The sequence below is a fragment of the Neophocaena asiaeorientalis genome, unplaced genomic scaffold, assembly GCF_003031525.2.
Source record: "Neophocaena asiaeorientalis asiaeorientalis breed wild unplaced genomic scaffold, Neophocaena_asiaeorientalis_V1.1 scaffold106, whole genome shotgun sequence".
In the NCBI taxonomy this organism is placed as follows: domain Eukaryota; kingdom Metazoa; phylum Chordata; class Mammalia; order Artiodactyla; family Phocoenidae; genus Neophocaena; species Neophocaena asiaeorientalis.
The window spans coordinates 895,579-912,381 of NW_020172597.1; the positions used below are offsets into that span (position 1 = coordinate 895,579).

The 16,803-nt window shown below is 48.6% G+C and overlaps 2 protein-coding genes across 5 annotated transcripts; one reads left to right on the forward strand and one right to left on the reverse strand.

The window, feature by feature from the left end:
• Window positions 1–414: 414 nt before the first annotated feature.
• On the reverse strand, window positions 415–2,943 carry LSM10 (LSM10, U7 small nuclear RNA associated). 4 transcript variants are annotated; one of them, XM_024738893.1, is made up of 3 exons: window positions 2,743–2,943; window positions 1,863–1,984; window positions 424–1,170 (listed from the first exon to the last, which is right to left on the reverse strand). In XM_024738893.1, exon 3 carries the CDS (start codon window positions 1,144–1,146, stop codon window positions 775–777), a length of 372 nt encoding a protein of 123 aa, XP_024594661.1. In that variant the 5' UTR covers window positions 1,147–1,170; window positions 1,863–1,984; window positions 2,743–2,943; the 3' UTR covers window positions 424–774. The 4 variants fall into 4 exon arrangements, with proteins under 4 accessions (XP_024594658.1, XP_024594661.1, XP_024594659.1 ...); XM_024738891.1 differs by having other exon boundaries at window positions 2,618–2,943; XM_024738890.1 differs by lacking the exon at window positions 1,863–1,984 and having other exon boundaries at window positions 415–1,170; window positions 2,618–2,938.
• Window positions 2,944–9,466: 6,523 nt separating this feature from the next.
• Window positions 9,467–13,231, forward strand: LOC112395521 (uncharacterized). The gene is made up of 2 exons (XM_024738761.1): window positions 9,467–10,003; window positions 11,611–13,231. Exons 1-2 carry the CDS (start codon window positions 9,952–9,954, stop codon window positions 12,759–12,761), a joined length of 1,203 nt encoding a protein of 400 aa, XP_024594529.1. The 5' UTR covers window positions 9,467–9,951; the 3' UTR covers window positions 12,762–13,231.
• Window positions 13,232–16,803: the final 3,572 nt, after the last annotated feature.

Genomic DNA, 16,803 nt, shown 5'->3' on the forward strand with positions numbered 1-16,803 from the left:
GAGCCTGATTTCTGGCTGTGGGATGAGCTCCCACACTTGAGGGGAGGGCCCAGGATTACTCCAGCCTCTCCACCTCAGGAAAGACCAGTGAGACTAACAACCTCTTCAACAGGGAATCAGAACAGAGGAGCCACTTTCCCCCGACCAGGCTGAAGGCCTCTCCTACATTCTCAAGCTTTGCTGCATATCCGTATCACCCGGGAAAGTTAAAAAAAATCCCACTGCCCAGGCCACACCTCATACCAAGTAAATCCAAATAGGTGAGGGTGAGATAGGTGATTCCAATGTGCAGTCGTGCTTGCGACCCAGCACCCTACGACACAGGACCAACAGGGAGCCCAGCACAGAGGGAAAAGCAAGAGGCAGAGACTTGTTTGCATCCCATTTAGTTTTGTGAGGAAAAAACCACAATTACAAGAGAAGTGGGGATGCTCAGGACGAGCACATTTAATAATCCTCACTGGGAGAGGGCTGAAAACTATTTGACACATTCCCTAAACCAGTAAATCAGAGATTCAGATAAATAATATCCAAAGGGGGGACTGTCATCTACCCCAAGGCCACAGACAGATAACTAGAATTCTGGGTCCCAGGGTGAGTCTGGGAGTGGGACCCTGTGAAAGGCAGCTGTGACAGGTGATGTCTGCCAGACACCAGCTTCTGGACTGGCCCTCCTCCCTTCCCAGGTTCTGGGTGGGGAGGGAGAGCAGGCTTTGGCTCAGTAGAACTCTGGAGGAACCTGAGTGGGGACCAGGGCTGGCTGAGGGGACAGGCTCACTTATAGTTCTTGGAGGGAAATTCCCGCCGGCCTTTCCCCTTGCCGCCAAAGTTGCGCACCCGATGGATGACCTGCAGCTGCTGCTCAATGGTCGCGGTGATGTTCACATCATCGGGGATGTGGACGTAACGGACATTCCGGCCTGTCACAAAGAGGTCATCCAGCTCGACCTGATGCCCCCAACGGTCCGTGTAGGTGACCTGGGCCAGGCGGATGTTCATGAAAGCATCAACGTTGTCTATGCGTCCGCGGGCCATGCTCTCATCCCGCAGGTCCACGGTGGTGACCTGGCCCTGGAGGCCCTGCAGCAAGATGATCAGGCTGTTCTCGGAGATGGTCCGCTCCTTCACTGAGTGGCTCACTGCCATTGTTCCACACTGCGGCTGCTCGCTCTGGGAGGGGCACACAGAGGGGAGCTGTGGCAGGCTAGCGGGTGCAGGTGCTAACTCACCTCCACCAGGTTTTAGCACAAAATCCCCAGCCCAGACATTCCCAAGTCTGCCCACCTCCCCAATTTCTGTGTCTATGGAGCACCCTTAGGTGCTTCATGTACACACCTCATAGAATCCTCACAACGCCTTGCAAGCCAAGGATCACTTATACTCACTTTATAAATGAGGAAAATATGGCCGGGAGAGGTTAAGTCACTTGCCCAAGGTCACACAGGTGATAAGCGGAGGTGCTGGGATTCAAACTCATCTCTGCCTGACTCTAAACCCCACACCAGTGGTTCTGAACCCTCACCGTATGTTAGAATCATCCGCTGAGTTTTTACCTGGCTGCCACACCCCAGAGGTTCTGATTCATTTGGTCAGGGGTGGGTCCCAGGTATCCTATTTTTTAAAGGCTCCCCAGGTAATTCTAATGTGCATCCGAGTTTGAGAACCACTGCTCTCAAGTGTAGTTTACACCCTTGCTACCCAGGCACTTGTTAGAAATACAGACTCTCCAGGCTTTCCCCAGACCTACTTTGCAGAGAATCTGCATTTTAACGTGACCCCTAGGTGAACCACCAGTTCTCAAACAATCGCCTGCATCAGAATCACCTGGAGAACGTGTTAAAAACACAGATTGCTGGGCCCACCTTTCAGTTTCTGACTCAGTCGGTCTGACGTGGGGCCCAAGAATGGGCACTTCTAAAATATTCTCAGTTGATGCTGATGTTACTGGCCCGGGGCGCACTGAGAACGACTGGTCTACAGGATGCTGCCACCATGTAATCAGAAATTTAGATAACTGATTGAAAACAAGAAATGGTAGCATATACAGCACATACGTTTTGAAGGTAGAGAAATGGAGGTTCGACTCCCCACTCCACCCACACTCTGTAAACGTAAGACAGTTACTTAATGTCTCTGAACCTGTTTCCACGTCTATTAAACCATAGGCTAAATGAGGCTAACAAGCTCTCACCACACTGAATGTATTTTCCTTTGCTTTCGATTATGTCCTGATGCTGTATTAATGTAACTTTGTCTTATCTATCCTCCATTTTCAGACCCTGAGTGCAAGTTGGTGGAACTTTCTTTTCTTTCCTTAAGACCTCACTCAGGGTACCGAAAGGGCTGTGCAGGGTGGCATTAAGTGTGGCAAGCTACCCATACCACTGACGAGAGGCTAGGAGCTGGGCCGGCCGACTCTAACGACCCCACCCAGGCTTCACCAGGAGTACGTGTCCAAGCAAGGGTTTGGGGCAGCACAGTGACTGCAAAGAGGCAGGTCTGGTCTCCAGGACGGGCTCGGCCACTTCCTAGGAGGGCGACCTCGAGCAAGCCACTTGGCTTCTTCAAGCCTGTTAGCCAATCCCTAAAAGGGGGATGGTGATCACCCTTTACTCACAGAGCGTGGGAGTGGGCTTGGGTGAGGAGCTACGCTCAGCAACCGGGAGGAAAACGCTGGCCCCGCTCCCGCCGCCTCCGCGGCTCCTGGTTCCCTAGCGTTCCGCCCCTGGCTCCCGGACCCACCGCGCGCGTTCCTTCCGCTGTCCCGCCGCGCGTCGCCGTCGAAACTAACGAGCGCCTAGCCTGTCTGCTCCTCTCCCGCGGCCGAACTGAGAAGCCATGGCAACCGAGTGGCCGCTCTGCCCTCCCGGAGCATCGAGAGCGCGGCTGCGCGCAGGGCCCGCGACCCCGCGGCGGGCCCGGAACTACAATCCCCAGAAGGCCTCGCGGGCGCGTGACTCGCGCTCCTGCAGCCGCGGCCTACGTCATTGGATTCTCTCCTATTTTGGAGTCATTCTTCCGTTCAGCGAATCCGGTCGCCCCTCCTCCGTGGCGCAGTTAGTTCCCGAACCCCCGCGAATACCGAAACCAGGGATGCTCAAGTCCCTTCTATGAAGTGGCGTCGTATAGGAGGGTTCCGCATTCGCGGATACGGAAGGCCAGCTGTATTCATTGAACCTTCACCGTGTGTCGGACACTTTCCCAGGCTCTGGTCGTAGGGGTGACCAAGGAGACAAGCTCCGTGATCTGATGACCCGACCCTTAAATCTACTGGGGCGGGGGGAGGCGGGGGAGTCGCCTATGAGAAAAAGAAAATTATGATAAAATTTCTTCAGAGAATTAAAACGGGTCGATGTTATAGTGACTGGGTGACTCTTTATTGGACGGTCAGGGGTGTCCTGAGAAGGTGACATTTGACATCTGAGTTGAGATGAATTACACGAAGCCAAGCTTGTGAACGCTAGGAGAAGAGCACTGCAGTTAGAGGGAACAGTTTGTGCAAAGGACCTGGTGCAAATGAGCTTGACAATTTGGAAAAGCGGAAAGGCCAGTAAGACTGGGAAGAGTAGTGTGACAAGAAGTCGGAGAGGAAAGCAACAGCCAGGGTATTTAGGATTTTGCAAGCCAAGGTAAGGCGTTTGGATTTCTGGATTAGGAGTGCAGGCTCTGGAGGCTGTGCCTGGGTTTAAATCTGCCCCTTGTTAACTGTGTGACTTTAGACAAGTTAATTATCCTCTTTGTGCCTCCGGTTTCCTCATCTGTTACTGGAAGTGCAACGATAGGCCATCAAAGGAGAGTGACAGGATCTAATTTACATTTTAAAAGGTCATTCTGTATAGCCTTGGAAAAGCTGCTTATCTTTCTGCAGCCTCAATTTCATTAGAAAAATACAAAACAATGACTAACTCAGAGAATTGTTTTAAGGTTTGAGTGACCTTCATTAATGTGTGAAAGCACCTGGCACACAAGAGCTCAATAAGAGTTAGGTTTGTGTCATTTCTTTATCCTCTCATTCACTGGTTTCCACCTTCCCCAGGAGCCTTCTCTTTTTACCAGTCATCACCAGTCATCACAGAGACCTCTCCTTATCCTAAAAATTGAAATTGTCTTTCTCCTGCATACATGCTACTCTTGTTTTCCTACCTTCCACAGTAGAACTCAGGAGAGGCCTCTATATCAGTGGTTCTCCAGTTGCAGTCCCTTTTCCAACCTTATTTCTGTGTGAGACTGGATTTTCTTCATGTACTTCAGCCAAAACAACATAGCACAATGGGCTGAATGCAGAAGCAGATATGAGAATCCAACTGTCTTCTATTGTGATAGACATTAAAGAGATTTGCAAAACTATAAAGCAGTGTCACTCTTCTCACCATATTTTTTCTTTTGGAAAATATAGTTATTTTTAAATAAAAATATGTTAATGGGTCTGTTGTTATTTAAAAGAGAATTAATATTAAAATTTTAATTTCATAGATATGTGATTACCATATATACACACACACACACACACACACACACATATATATATCCCCCACATAAACAAACACTTTTGGGGGTTTTCAATAATTTTTTTAAAAAATAAATTTATTTATTTATTTTTGGTTGCGTTGGGTCTCCGTTGCTGCGTGTGGGCTTTCTCTGGTTGCAGCAAGTGGGGGCTACTCTTCGTTGCGGTGCGTGCGCTTCTCATTGCGGGCTTCTCTTGTTGCAGAGCACGGACTCTAGGCGCGCGGGCTTCAGTAGTTGTGGCACGTGGGCTCAGTAGTTGTGGCTCACGGGCTCTAGAGCACAGCCTCAGAAGTTGTGGCACACGGGCCTAGCTGCTCCGCGGCATGTGGGATCTTCCTGGAACAGGGCTCGAACCTGTGTCCCCTGCATTTGCAGGTGGATTCTGAACAACTGCACCACCAGGGAAGTCCCTTTAATAATTTTTAAGAGTACCAAAGTGTCCTGAGACTGAAAGTTTGAGAACTGCTGCTCTATCCTGAAGGCTTTCACCTACTCGCTCACCTCTCTGTAATCTGGCTTCTTCTCGAGTATTTTGAGTTCTACTCCCATTAACTTCTCTGAAGAAGGTTACTAATGATTTCCTTGTTCTTAAGAGAACCTCTGTCTCTTTCTTAGTCCTTACTTCCATGATCCTTCTCAGTGATTGACCATACTGACCATCGTCCTCCTTGGTAATTTTTTTTCCCCCTGGGGCTTTGTATCACTTGGTTTCACCCATTTCTCTGATTGTTTCTTCTCCATCTCTCTTTTTTTAACCCCACTTCATTCTGCTCCCTAAACACGTGTGCTTTTTCTGGGGCTGTATTCCTGGCCCAGCTCTCTTCTTGGTCGAGTATCTCTTTGCCACCTACTACTATATGCTGAATTTCTGTCTACATCTCTAGCCCAGACTGCTCCACACAAGACCTCCATTTACCAACTGTCTGTTGCTTATTCTCACATGTGTCACTGGTACTTGGAACTCAGCGTGTCTATAGGACAAGTTCATCAAGTCCTTCCCAAATGAATTGCTACTCTGAATTTTTCTATTTCTGTGGTTGCTACCACCATTTTTCAACTACCCAAGTTGGGCACCTTGAATAAGCTTGAGAACTTCTATCATTTCCGGATTCACCAACATCTGTCACAGTCACTGAACTCTGAAGATTCTTTGGAATTTGTCTCCCAGCCTTCACTTGCCTTTTTATTCTGACTGCCACCATTCTAGTTGAGACCCTCTTTTTCTCATTTAATTCATTATAAAAGCCATCTTACTGGTCTTTGTGTCCCATGATCCTTTGCGAACAGATTCAAAGTACAGTTATGATCTTACTTACCTGCTAAGAAAAAAATCAATTCACTAGCAGAATAAAGTTTCCAGTGCTGACATTGATTTGATTCCAACTTACCTTCCAGCTGAATCTCCTTCAGGTTCTCTACCCAAACTCTCCAACCAGTGTTTCTTAAAGTGTGGTCCGGGAAACAGTTGCCTTAAAGTTATCTGGAATGCTTGTTAAACCCAACCCCACACCTACAGACTCAGGAGTGGAGCTCGGGGATCTGCACATCTAACAGTGTACACTACAATTGGAGACCTGCTGCCCTCCTTTCTAGTCAGACTCAGCAACCCCCAGACAAGCCCTGCACTCTTGTCTCTGCCTTTGCTATCCTGCTCCATCTGCCTGGGATCTTCTATTTTTATCCATAGATGTTAAGTCCAATCCCTCCTTCAAAGGCTGGCTCCATTGCTGTGCCTTTCTGAAGTCTTGCCTGATTACCCCAATTGGGAGTGACGCTGATAGCATATTGCTTGGTATATGTTTGCTGGTTGCATGCAGATTCACCATAGTTATTTACGTAAATCTTGTTTCTCCTGCTCATCTCCTGGGTGTTGAGACAGGGAGAAGGTCCTAGGAGGCACAAATGCTTCACCCTACAAATAGCAGTTGCAGGAGGGACTGGTTTTATGAATGTGGTGAGAAGGTGATGGGGGTCTGAATGAATTGGTGGCAGTGGGTTGAAAGAAGGGATGAGTGTTACAGACTCTGAAGAGAGCTAATCAGAATCCTTGGGGCTGATTAAATCTGGAGCGTGGTTTGCAGAGGGGGAATCAATGATTTAAATTTTAACACTGTGTATCCAGAGAGGTGGTGGTCCATTGATAGGAATAAGAGGGTTGGGGGGTCATGCCTGTGGAGGGTATCTCAGTTTTTGGCTACTCAGCCACCGAACTCCTTTCCCATTTGGGGAAATCTGACATTCTATGAATTTCAGTGGGAGGTGAGGTTCTGCTTCCCACTCCAGATGATTTAAAGGCCTTGTCAGGTATGGCATGGGCTTGTGACATAAACTCAGGCATTATCAGATTCTAAATCTGGAGCAAGAGACATGAACCAGCAGGAACTGTTTAGGCTCCGTCATGGTGTCTGCGTCATCCAGTGCCTCATTCTTGGGGGTGCTGCTGGTGCTGGAGTGCTTTCCTATGCTGCCTGCCCTTCCTCTGTTCCTGGCCATTTCCCATGGGCCTTCAGTCTTCCTGACAACTGTGAGTTGCCTGACGGCACTTTCAGTAGATTCCTTCTCTACCTAAGTAGCCAGAATTACTTCCGATTTTTTTGCAACCTCAAACCCAGACAAGGGTCCACTTGAATTGAGTTCAAGAGCCTTGAATTTCCCTGTTCCCTTTAGATGAGCTCTGTTGTGGTTCTGTATCCCTTTGTCAGAGGATCACAGAATCCTGAGAGTTAGGGCGATTCCCAGGTCACCTGCTCCAACTTACCACCCAGGGCCCAAATCCCCACTCCACCCCCCCACAGATCCCCCTGTAACCACTGCCTGAGACTCCAGTGACCAGCAGCTCACTCCTGTGCCAGCTGTTTTACTCCACTGCTGAGGAGTTTTGGGTAACTTCTACCCATCACTTCTGGTTCTTTTCTATGGAGAACTGTCTTATTTCGTTTTATATTTAAGAAGTTTCTTCATGCCTTTCAAAAGTGAAATAAATGTCCTGAATAAATAAAAATGATGTCAGTGTTAGACACTAAGCTTAGGGTGATGGAGCGTCTCAGGGAAAGTGAGTCTGCAGTCAAGGTGAGGCGGGGGATACAGAGATTTGTGAGTTAATAGTACTGGTTGAAAATAATGGCCTCTCTGAAAAAAGGGATGCAAAACAATTTGCAGAAGAGTGCAAACTGAGCACTGCAGGGCACATAAAACATTTGGTCAGCACAGGGCAAGAGCACTGGGGTGAGGGTAAGGGACAGGGTGAAGGTGAGAAATGGAGTGTGAGAGACAGATGAGGTGAGAGTGAGGATGGGGGTGGGGGAAAACGCCAGGGATGAAATAAGGATCCTCCAGCAGTTGCCCTGGCCGTTCTGACAGACTTAGAAACAGCTACATTAATGCCTGCATCAAAGACGGGCCATCCTCAATCAGAAGCCACCAGGCGAGAGAGGAGAAGTGTGGTCAGAAATCACTAGGATCTGGGACTTCCCTGGTGGTCCAGTGATTAAGACTCCGCACTTCCACTGCAGGGGGCACGGGTTCGATCCCTGGTCGGGGAACTAAGATCTTGCAAGTGGGCCTGGCGTGGCTGGTGGGGTGGGGGAAAGAAAAGAAATTAGTAGGATTGGAGCCCCCAAGGCCAAGGGTGAGAGAGTTTCAGGAAGAAAAGGGTCTTGAGCAGGGCCAAGGAGAATGGGGAGCAGAGAAGGTGGTGGGGTCCAGCAAAGTTGAGGCCTGGAGACTTGAGAAGGGACCTACCTGTGTAGTGGCAGGAGCTATGGGGGGCAGGAGGGAGGAAGGCGAGGCAGCTCGGAAGACTGTAGAGCTGGTGAGTGAGCTGAGGAGGCCCTGGAGGAGCAGAGGCCGTGCTGCGTGGGAGCGGCTTGGACCGAGGAGCTCCCCAGCTGCCATCTGGTGAACTTTTTAAAACAATTAATTCATTAATTTTAGACTGCGTTGGGTCTTCATTGCTGCACACAGGCTTTCTCTAGTTGCGGCGAGCGGGGGCTACTCTTCGTTGCCGTGTGCAGGCTTCTCATGGCGGTGGCTTCTCTTGTTGCGGAGCACGGGCTCTAGGCGCGGGGGCTTCAGTAGTTGTGGCTCGTGGGCTCTAGAGCGCAGGCTCGGTAATTGTGGCGCACAGGCTTAGTTGGTCTGAGGCATGTGGGATCTTCCCGGACCAGGGATGGAACCTGTATCCCCTGCAGTGGCAGGCGGATTCTTAACCACTGCACCACCAGGGAAGTCCCTGGTGAACTTCTGAGGTGCAGAAAGGGGTCTGGGTGGGGAAAAAGAGATAAAAGATGTGGTGAGGTAGAGAGGAGAGGCGAGGGAGGGCATCTGACACAGGTATTATCTTCTCAGTTGTAACTGAAGCTGAGAGGCCTTCTGGATATCCAGAAAACCCAAGTCAAGCATCCTTGACCTTCCCCTTGAATACTTGAAAAAAAGGTCAGCCCCTGGGGAATTTTATAAAGAGCAGGAGGGTGGAGTGATCTGAAGCCAATGTGCACATCTAGGATTTAGGAGTCTTGGGTCCGCCCCGAGCTCTATAAAGCTTTGTTTATAATACTTATTTTATCCTTTGTGTGTTTTAAAGTTGTATGTATCAAGTAACCCTAAAATAAAGAAACAATATTTGAAGTTTATAGACAGTGGTTTTGGATGAATTATGTAAGAGATGGGAATTTAAACAACTTCCTTTATTGTAATTTCAGCTGTCTCTGTGACTTTCAAGAAGTCACTTTTATTTTCTTCCTCTTATTTTTCTCCCAGGTTAATGGCACTAGTGTTAATGACCCACCCTGGCAGGTCCTTCACCTTCATAATGAAATTAAAAAAAAAAAAAAAAAAAGCCACACCTACTGGTGTGGCCTCGCTAGGCCTCAGGCAGCTGGGGTTTCCTGTGGTTCTGGGAACTAACAGAGAAGGTAATGTTATTTTTGACATCAGAGGGGTGACTGGCCAGAAACAAAAAGAACACAGCGTTGTGTATGTGGGGTGGTGGGGGGTGTTAAGGGGATCAAGTAATTCAGAATAATCTCCATCGGCCCTTGGAACGCATCTTGACCTTCTCATCTGGAAAGAGGTGGCTATGATCTGAGAATTTACTTCACGTTGAATCATGAAACTGGGCAGGGAAGATTCAACTGTGAAGAGGGTTCTCCAGCCCAGTCCCTTGAAAACACTTCTTTTCACTCCCTCTGCTGCCAGCTGTCCAGGAATTTGGCAGCTGAAGAGGAGTTTTCCAGGGCATAATTCAAAGGGAGGAAGGGGGAGGTAAACAGTGTAACAGTTTTTGGATTTTAATTTGGGTCTTTACGATTCGGTATTATGCTAATACCGAGTTGGTATTAGCTTGAGTTGGTCTCCATGGATGTAAACCAGAGTGACAAAACAGGTGGAAGAGGATGAGGGAATCTGATCCTGTTCAGACTTGGGGATCTCCAGGATCTGGTTATGATGTTTGAATTTGTTTCTCGCCTACCAGGATCTGGATCAAAGGAAAAAAGTGAGTTTATCTTTTAAAATTGTTACATACTTATGTGGACTGCATGGGATGACTTTCATTCTAGAACTAAGGGCTAAATACATTTCCTCCTTTTTTTCTTCCCCTTCACTCTCAATTTTTATTACATCTTTCTTCTGGGAGCCATTAAAGTACTTTTGTTCAGAAGGCTTTTCTAGAGCTTTGCCTTGCATGTTCTACGGGGCCTTCCAACACTATGATAAGAACAAGAGCAGGACAGTTTAAAACCTAGTTGAGAAGAGGTTAAGTCACAGAATTGCTGAAAGAGAGCAGATATACTCCCAAAGCATGGAGTGGGGTTGGGGAGTGCGGCACGGGTAAAATTCCAGTTCTCAGACCCCACCTGGGGCAGGGGCTAAGAATCTGTAAACTCAGCGACTTAGCTGGGGTTGTGGGGCCCAAAAAGCCCTTTGAGGATTTTCCATTACTCCATGGTCCTTGCAAGAACAACTTCTGACGCCACTCCCTCCTGTTCAGATAAGGAACTTGTAGATCCGGGTACTTTCCAGGTGCATGAAGCCGATATGCCCTTAGGCAAGAACCGTTCTGAGAAATGGGCGGCTTGTCCTAACCGTTAAACCGCAAAAATGTTGAACAAACAAGCCTAACTGGGGCAAAAGGACTGAACCAATAAGTTTAAAGATCGCCCTGTTTGCCCAATCATTGTAAAACCTACGCCCTGTAAGTGAATCAACCTATAAATAGCATGAGCTTTTGCTTTTCGGGGTCCGAAAACTGCCTCCTGTGTGAGGGTTGTGGGACGCCGGTGCACCGGCTTTCAATAAAAACCTCTTGCGTGTTGCAACGACTCTCGGCTCGTGGTGGTTCTTGGGCGAGCTGAATCCCAGACAGACCGGTTGGGTCTAACATGTGGGGGCTCGTCCGGGATCCACACTCGCCCCGTGCCACAAGAATATCGGGAGTCGGAGGTATCAGGTAGGCTTGAGCCTAATTGTCTGTTTGTTTGTCGTTTGTTTGTTGCTAGCCGCCATTAGGAAAAAGCCGTGTGAACCGGCTTGCTGTGAAATCTGTATTGGACTCCTGGCTAGGCAGACGTGCCGATAGCTGGTGTCCACGGGCCCCAGGGGACGCCCTGGTGGTCCATCTGGAAGGAGAAACAAATTTTGTCTCCCTTCATCTGGTTCTGGCAGGTTATATAAGCTGCCATCTGAATTTGAGTTGGTTTCAGTTTTAAGTTCGCGGCGGCAATATCAATGTGTGTCTTTTGAAATTTTATTGTTTTTCTGTACTATTATCTTTCTTTTGACGGACGACAATGGGACAAACTATGACGACTCCTCTTTCTCTTACCCTAAGCCACTGGACCGAAGTTAGGGCTAGGGCCCACAACCTTTCGGTAGAAGTAAGGAAAGGAAAATGGCAAACGCTGTGTACCTCTGAGTGGCCTACATTTCAGACAGGGTGGCCACCCGAAGGATCTTTTTTGTTAGATAAGGTTGGGCTAGTCAAGTCTAGGGTCTTTAACACAGGACCCCACGGACACCCAGACCAGATACCATATATCCTGGTCTGGGAAGATCTAGTTCTCTCCCCGCCTCCGTGGGTCCGGCCCTTTGTTTCCTCAACAGGCACGTCTGCATGCGCTCCAGCACAATCGGAGATATTGGCCCTGAAGAAAACCCCAGACACGGAAAAGTCATCTGCTGCCCCGGACCCGCCAAAGGCGATATATCCTGACCTGCAGTCTGATTTGCTTCTTCTAGATTCCCCACCTCCTTATCCTCCGGCCCTAAATCCCATGCCGCCCCTAGGACCCCCAGCTTCACAACCCTCCGCACCAGTAGGGCCACCTGTTATGGCGGAAAGGGGGGGTCCCTCGGCGGGCACCAGAAGCCGGAGGGCTGTTTCCCCGGATTCTACTGCTTTACCCCTTAGAGAATATGGCCCCCCCGATAACCACGGGAATAGGCCCCTTCAATACTGGCCCTTTTCCTCTGCAGATCTTTATAATTGGAAGATGCATAACCCTACTTTCTCTGAAAACCCACAGGCTCTTACTGCTCTAATAGAGTCTCTTGTCTTCTCCCACCAACCCACCTGGGATGATTGTCAACAGCTCCTCCAGACTCTCCTCACAACTGAGGAGAGGCAACGGGTTCTCCTGGAGGCTAAAAAGAATGTGTTAGGCGCCAATGGACAACCTACCCAGTTGCCTAACGAGATTGATGCCGGTTTTCCACTCGTCAGGCCGAATTGGGACTTTAATACCCCGGAAGGTAAGGAGCACCTGAAAATGTATCGCCAGGCTCTGGTGGCGGGTCTCCATGGAGCGGCCAGGCGCCCCACGAATTTGGCTAAGGTAAGAGAGGTAACTCAGGGGCCCCAGGAATCGCCAACCGTGTTCCTAGAACGCTTAATGGAGGCTTTTAGACGATTCACTCCTTATGATCCAACCTCTGAGGAACATAAGGCCACCATAGCAATGGCCTTTATTGACCAGGCGGCCCCTGATATTAGAAAAAAACTACAGAGGCTGGATGGCCTACAAGGTTTCTCCCTTCAGGACTTAGTAAAAGAGGCAGATAAGGTATATAATAAGAGGGAGACGGAAAAAGAAAGGGAAGAAAGAAAACAGAAGGAACAAGAGGCTCGTGAGATAAGACGAGATAAGAGACAAGAAAGACATTTGAGTAAGATACTGGCCACTGTAGTCAGAGGAGGAAACATTAGAGACAGAAATAGACAGGAAGGGCGAACAACGGATAGAAGGCGGCCATGAGACAAGGACCAATGTGCCTACCGTAAGGAAAAAGGTCATTGGGCAAGAGAATGCCCTAAAAAAAGGAACGGGGGAAGGCCAACCAGAGATAAAATCTTAACATTGGAAGAGGAAGATTAGGGAAGTCAGGGCTCGGACCCTCTCCCCGAGCCCAGGGTAACTCTTAAAGTGGAGGGGGAACCCGTCCAGTTCTTGGTGGACACCGGAGCCCAGCACTCAGTCCTCCTCCATTCAAAGGGCCCCCTTTCAACTAAAAGGTCATGGGTCCAGGGGGCCACTGGAAATAAGCAGTACTCATGGACCACCCGAAGGACAGTAGATCTTGGGGTGGGACGAGTAACCCACTCATTCTTGGTCATACCTGAGTGCCCATACCCTCTGCTAGGTAGAGACTTACTCTCTAAGGTGGGGGCCCAAATCCACTTTCAACCAGAAGGGCCCACCATAACTGACAACCAAGGGAGATTACTCCAAATCTTGACCATGAAACTGGAAGATGAACACAGGATATATGAAACACCCTCGCCTCCACAAGCTGACATGCAGGATTGGATGACTAGGTTTCCACAGGCTTGGGCAGAAACTGCCGGTATGGGAATGGCAAAATATCGGCCCCCTGTGGTGGTAGAACTTAAAACAACCGCCACCCCAGTGACGGTCCGCCAATACCCCATGAGTAAAGAAGCCCGAGATGGCATCCGTCCTCAAATACAAAGGTTGCTGGAATTAGGGATCCTGGTAAGGTGCCAATCTGCATGGAATACCCCTCTTTTGCCAGTTAAAAAGCCAGGAACTAATAATTACCGACCGGTACAAGACCTACGAGAGGTAAATAAGCGGGTGATGGACCTCCACCCCACGGTACCCAACCCCTACAATCTCTTAAGTACTCTTCCACCTCAGCACACTTGGTACACTGTTTTGGATCTTAAAGATGCTTTCTTCTGCCTGAGACTTTCTTCTCTCAGTCAGCCTTACTTTGCCTTCGAGTGGAAGGATCCAGCCTCTGGGATGTCAGGCCAGCTGACATGGACTCGCCTGCCACAAGGATTCAAGAACTCCCCCACCATTTTTGATGAGGCTCTCCACCAGGATTTGGCATCTTATAGAGAATCCAATCCCCAGGTAACTCTACTTCAATATGTTGATGATATTCTTTTAGCTACTGAAACCCAAGAGGACTGCATCGAGGGAACTGAGAGACTGTTAACAGAACTGGGAACATTGGGATATCGGGCTTCTGCAAAGAAAGCACAAATATGCCAACGACAGGTTAGTTACCTGGGGTACTTGTTAAAAGGAGGACAGAGATGGCTTTCGGAAAGCAGGAAAGACACCGTTGCCCGGATACCGGCCCCCAAGAGTCCCAAACAAGTTAGGGAATTTTTGGGGACGGCCGGATTTTGTAGGCTATGGATTCCACTTAACTTATAGGCCTGAATGTACTAAATGGTGCCATCCCCTTAAGATTTCTTTTAGTGAACCAGGAAAAAAAGGATAAAAACTGGATAAATGGCCATTCATGGGGAATCAGGTTTTATAAAGAAGGATATGATGATGGATTACTAATGACCATCAAACTAAAAATTGAAACCCCTACTCCAGTTCCTATAGGCCCCAACCCTGAGATAGGGCACTCTTTGCTACCTTTGGCCCCTCCCACAGCGTTACCAGAGATAAGAAACCAAACTTTTGAGCCAAAAGAAATGACAATCAAACCCAAGACCCCCCGGGACTGAATGCTCTCATTGGTCCAGGCGGCTTTTGAGGTTCTAAATGCCACAAATCCGGAGGCTACTAAATCATGTTGGCTTTGCTATGCTGCTCCTCCCCCTTATTATGATGCTATAGGATACAGTTCTAATTATAGTAATGTTAACACTTCAGATCAATGTCGATGGAAACAAGAAGGAAATAGTAAATTGACCCTGGCCTCAGTATTAGGAAACGGTACATGTGTAGGAACGCCCCCCTCGTCCCACCGACATCTTTGTGCCAATTTAAGCCTCCCACAGGGCTCAGGGTATCTCCTCCCTCCTCCGGATGGATGGTGGGCATGTAACACAGGATTGACCCCCTGCATTTCTTTAGAGGTTCTTAAAGCTTCAACTGATTTTTGTGTATTAGTTCAGCTGGTCCCCAGACTTATTTATCATTCAGATTCATCCTTTCTAGATGAATACGAGGGCAGAGGAAGGTCTAAGAGAGAACCTATAACACTCACCCTGGCTGTACTCCTAGGACTAGGAATGGCAGCCGGGGTAGGAACGGGTACAACAGCCCTCATTCAACAACCCCACTATTATGATGCCTTAAGACAAGCTGTAGATGTTGACCTCCGGGCGTTAGAAAGTTCCATAACTCAGTTAAAAGAATCCCTCACCTCGCTTTCAGAGGTGGTAATGCAAAACAGGAGGGGATTAGATCTGCTGTTCCTTAAGGAGGGCGGACTATGTGCTGCACTAAAAGAAGAATGCTGTTTTTATATTGATCATTCTGGGGCTATCACCAAAACTATGAACAAACTCAGGGAACGCCTGGACAAAAGACAACAGGAAAGAGAGAATCAAAAAGGGTGGTTCCAATCATGGTTTGATAAATCTCCCTGGCTTACTACTTTGGTTTCCAGCTTGTTAGGACCCCTCATTATTTAACCTTTGGACCATGCATTTTAAATCGATTAATAGCTTTTATTAGGAAACGCATCAGCACAGTACAGATTCTGATGCTAAGACAACAATATCAGAAATTACAAGAAAAAGAAACTGAAATTCCATGATTGAAACTAGTTACAAAAAGAAAAAGGGGGGGATGTGGGGCCCAAAAAGCCCTTTGGGGATTTTCCATTACTCCATGGTCCTTGCAAGAACAACTTCTGACCCTACTCCCTCCTGTTCAGATAAGGAACTTGTAGATCCGGGTACTTTCCAGGTGCATGAAGCCGATATGCCCTTAGGCAAGAACCGTTCTGAGAAATGGGCGGCTTGTCCTAACCGTTAAACCGCAAAAATGTTGAACAAACAAGCCTAACTGGGGCAAAAGGACTGAACCAATAAGTTTAAAGATCGCCCTGTTTGCCCAATCATTGTAAAACCTACGCCCTGTAAGTGAATCAACCTATAAATAGCATGAGCTTTTGCTTTTCGGGGTCCGAAAACTGCCTCCTGTGTGAGGGTTGTGGGACCCCGGTGCACCGGCTTTCAATAAAAACCTCTTGCGTGTTGCAACGACTCTCGGCTCTTGGTGGTTCTTGGGCGAGCTGAATCCCAGACAGACCGGTTGGGTCTAACAGGGCAAGCTGGCTTTGAGTCAATGAACTAGTTCTTTTCCTTTCTTACAGATGAGAGAACTGAGGCTCGGTGAGGGTAACTGCCTAAGACGCCATGGTGAATTCGGGGAAGGGATGGGGACCACGGAGTGTCTTCCCTCGGAGCGCACTGGGCACTGTTGTGTGACACCCTCAGACCCCGTGGCCTGGTGTTAAGTGAACAATGATGCCTTGTCAGTACTCAGTCCACATTCTTGCCCGGGTAATCCTTGCCTTCTCTTTCCTTTGCTCCCTCCCGACTCCCCTGCTTTCTCTGGGTACCCTGAACCACCATGCAAATAAACTTGTTTTTCTCAACATTTGTGCAAGTCTAGAGACATGAAACTCAAAGACTGCCTCATCACCAGGCTGCCTTACCAGAGACGTGTGTCTTGTTTATTCACTGAGAGAACAGATAGGTTTGAAATCATCAGCACAGCTCTGGGATAGGTGGAGGCAGAAGGCTGCTTCTCAGCAGCCCGTGGCCCGCCTCCAAGGCCCCAGGACAAGCTTGGAGCAGACAGTGAAGTTCAGGTTTGTGGCAGTGCGGTGGCAGCCAGGCCTAAGGCAGAGCCTTCCCCTTCACTTGTCATCCAGTCAGGCCACCCCAACCGGTGGCCAGATTGCTTAAAAGAGACTAAAACAGTCTGAAGGCACTTTGAAGCCTGTAAGAAGCAGCTTACACGGCATGGTGTGCTTCTCCTCCTCAGCGGGCCTTTTGGGGGCTTTGGTGGG

What these genes read in the sequence shown, in the direction of transcription:
- LSM10 (XM_024738890.1), bottom strand. Translation starts at nt 1,146, where the DNA reads ATGGCAGTGAGCCACTCAGTGAAGGAGCGGACCATCTCCGAGAACAGC.
- LOC112395521 (XM_024738761.1), top strand. Translation starts at nt 9,952, where the DNA reads ATGATGTTTGAATTTGTTTCTCGCCTACCAGGATCTGGATCAAAGGAA. An exon ending in ATCTGGATCAAAGGAAAAAA is followed by an intron (nt 10,004 to 11,610) that starts GTGAGTTTATCT and finishes TTTCCTCAACAG; the next exon opens with GCACGTCTGCATGCGCTCCA.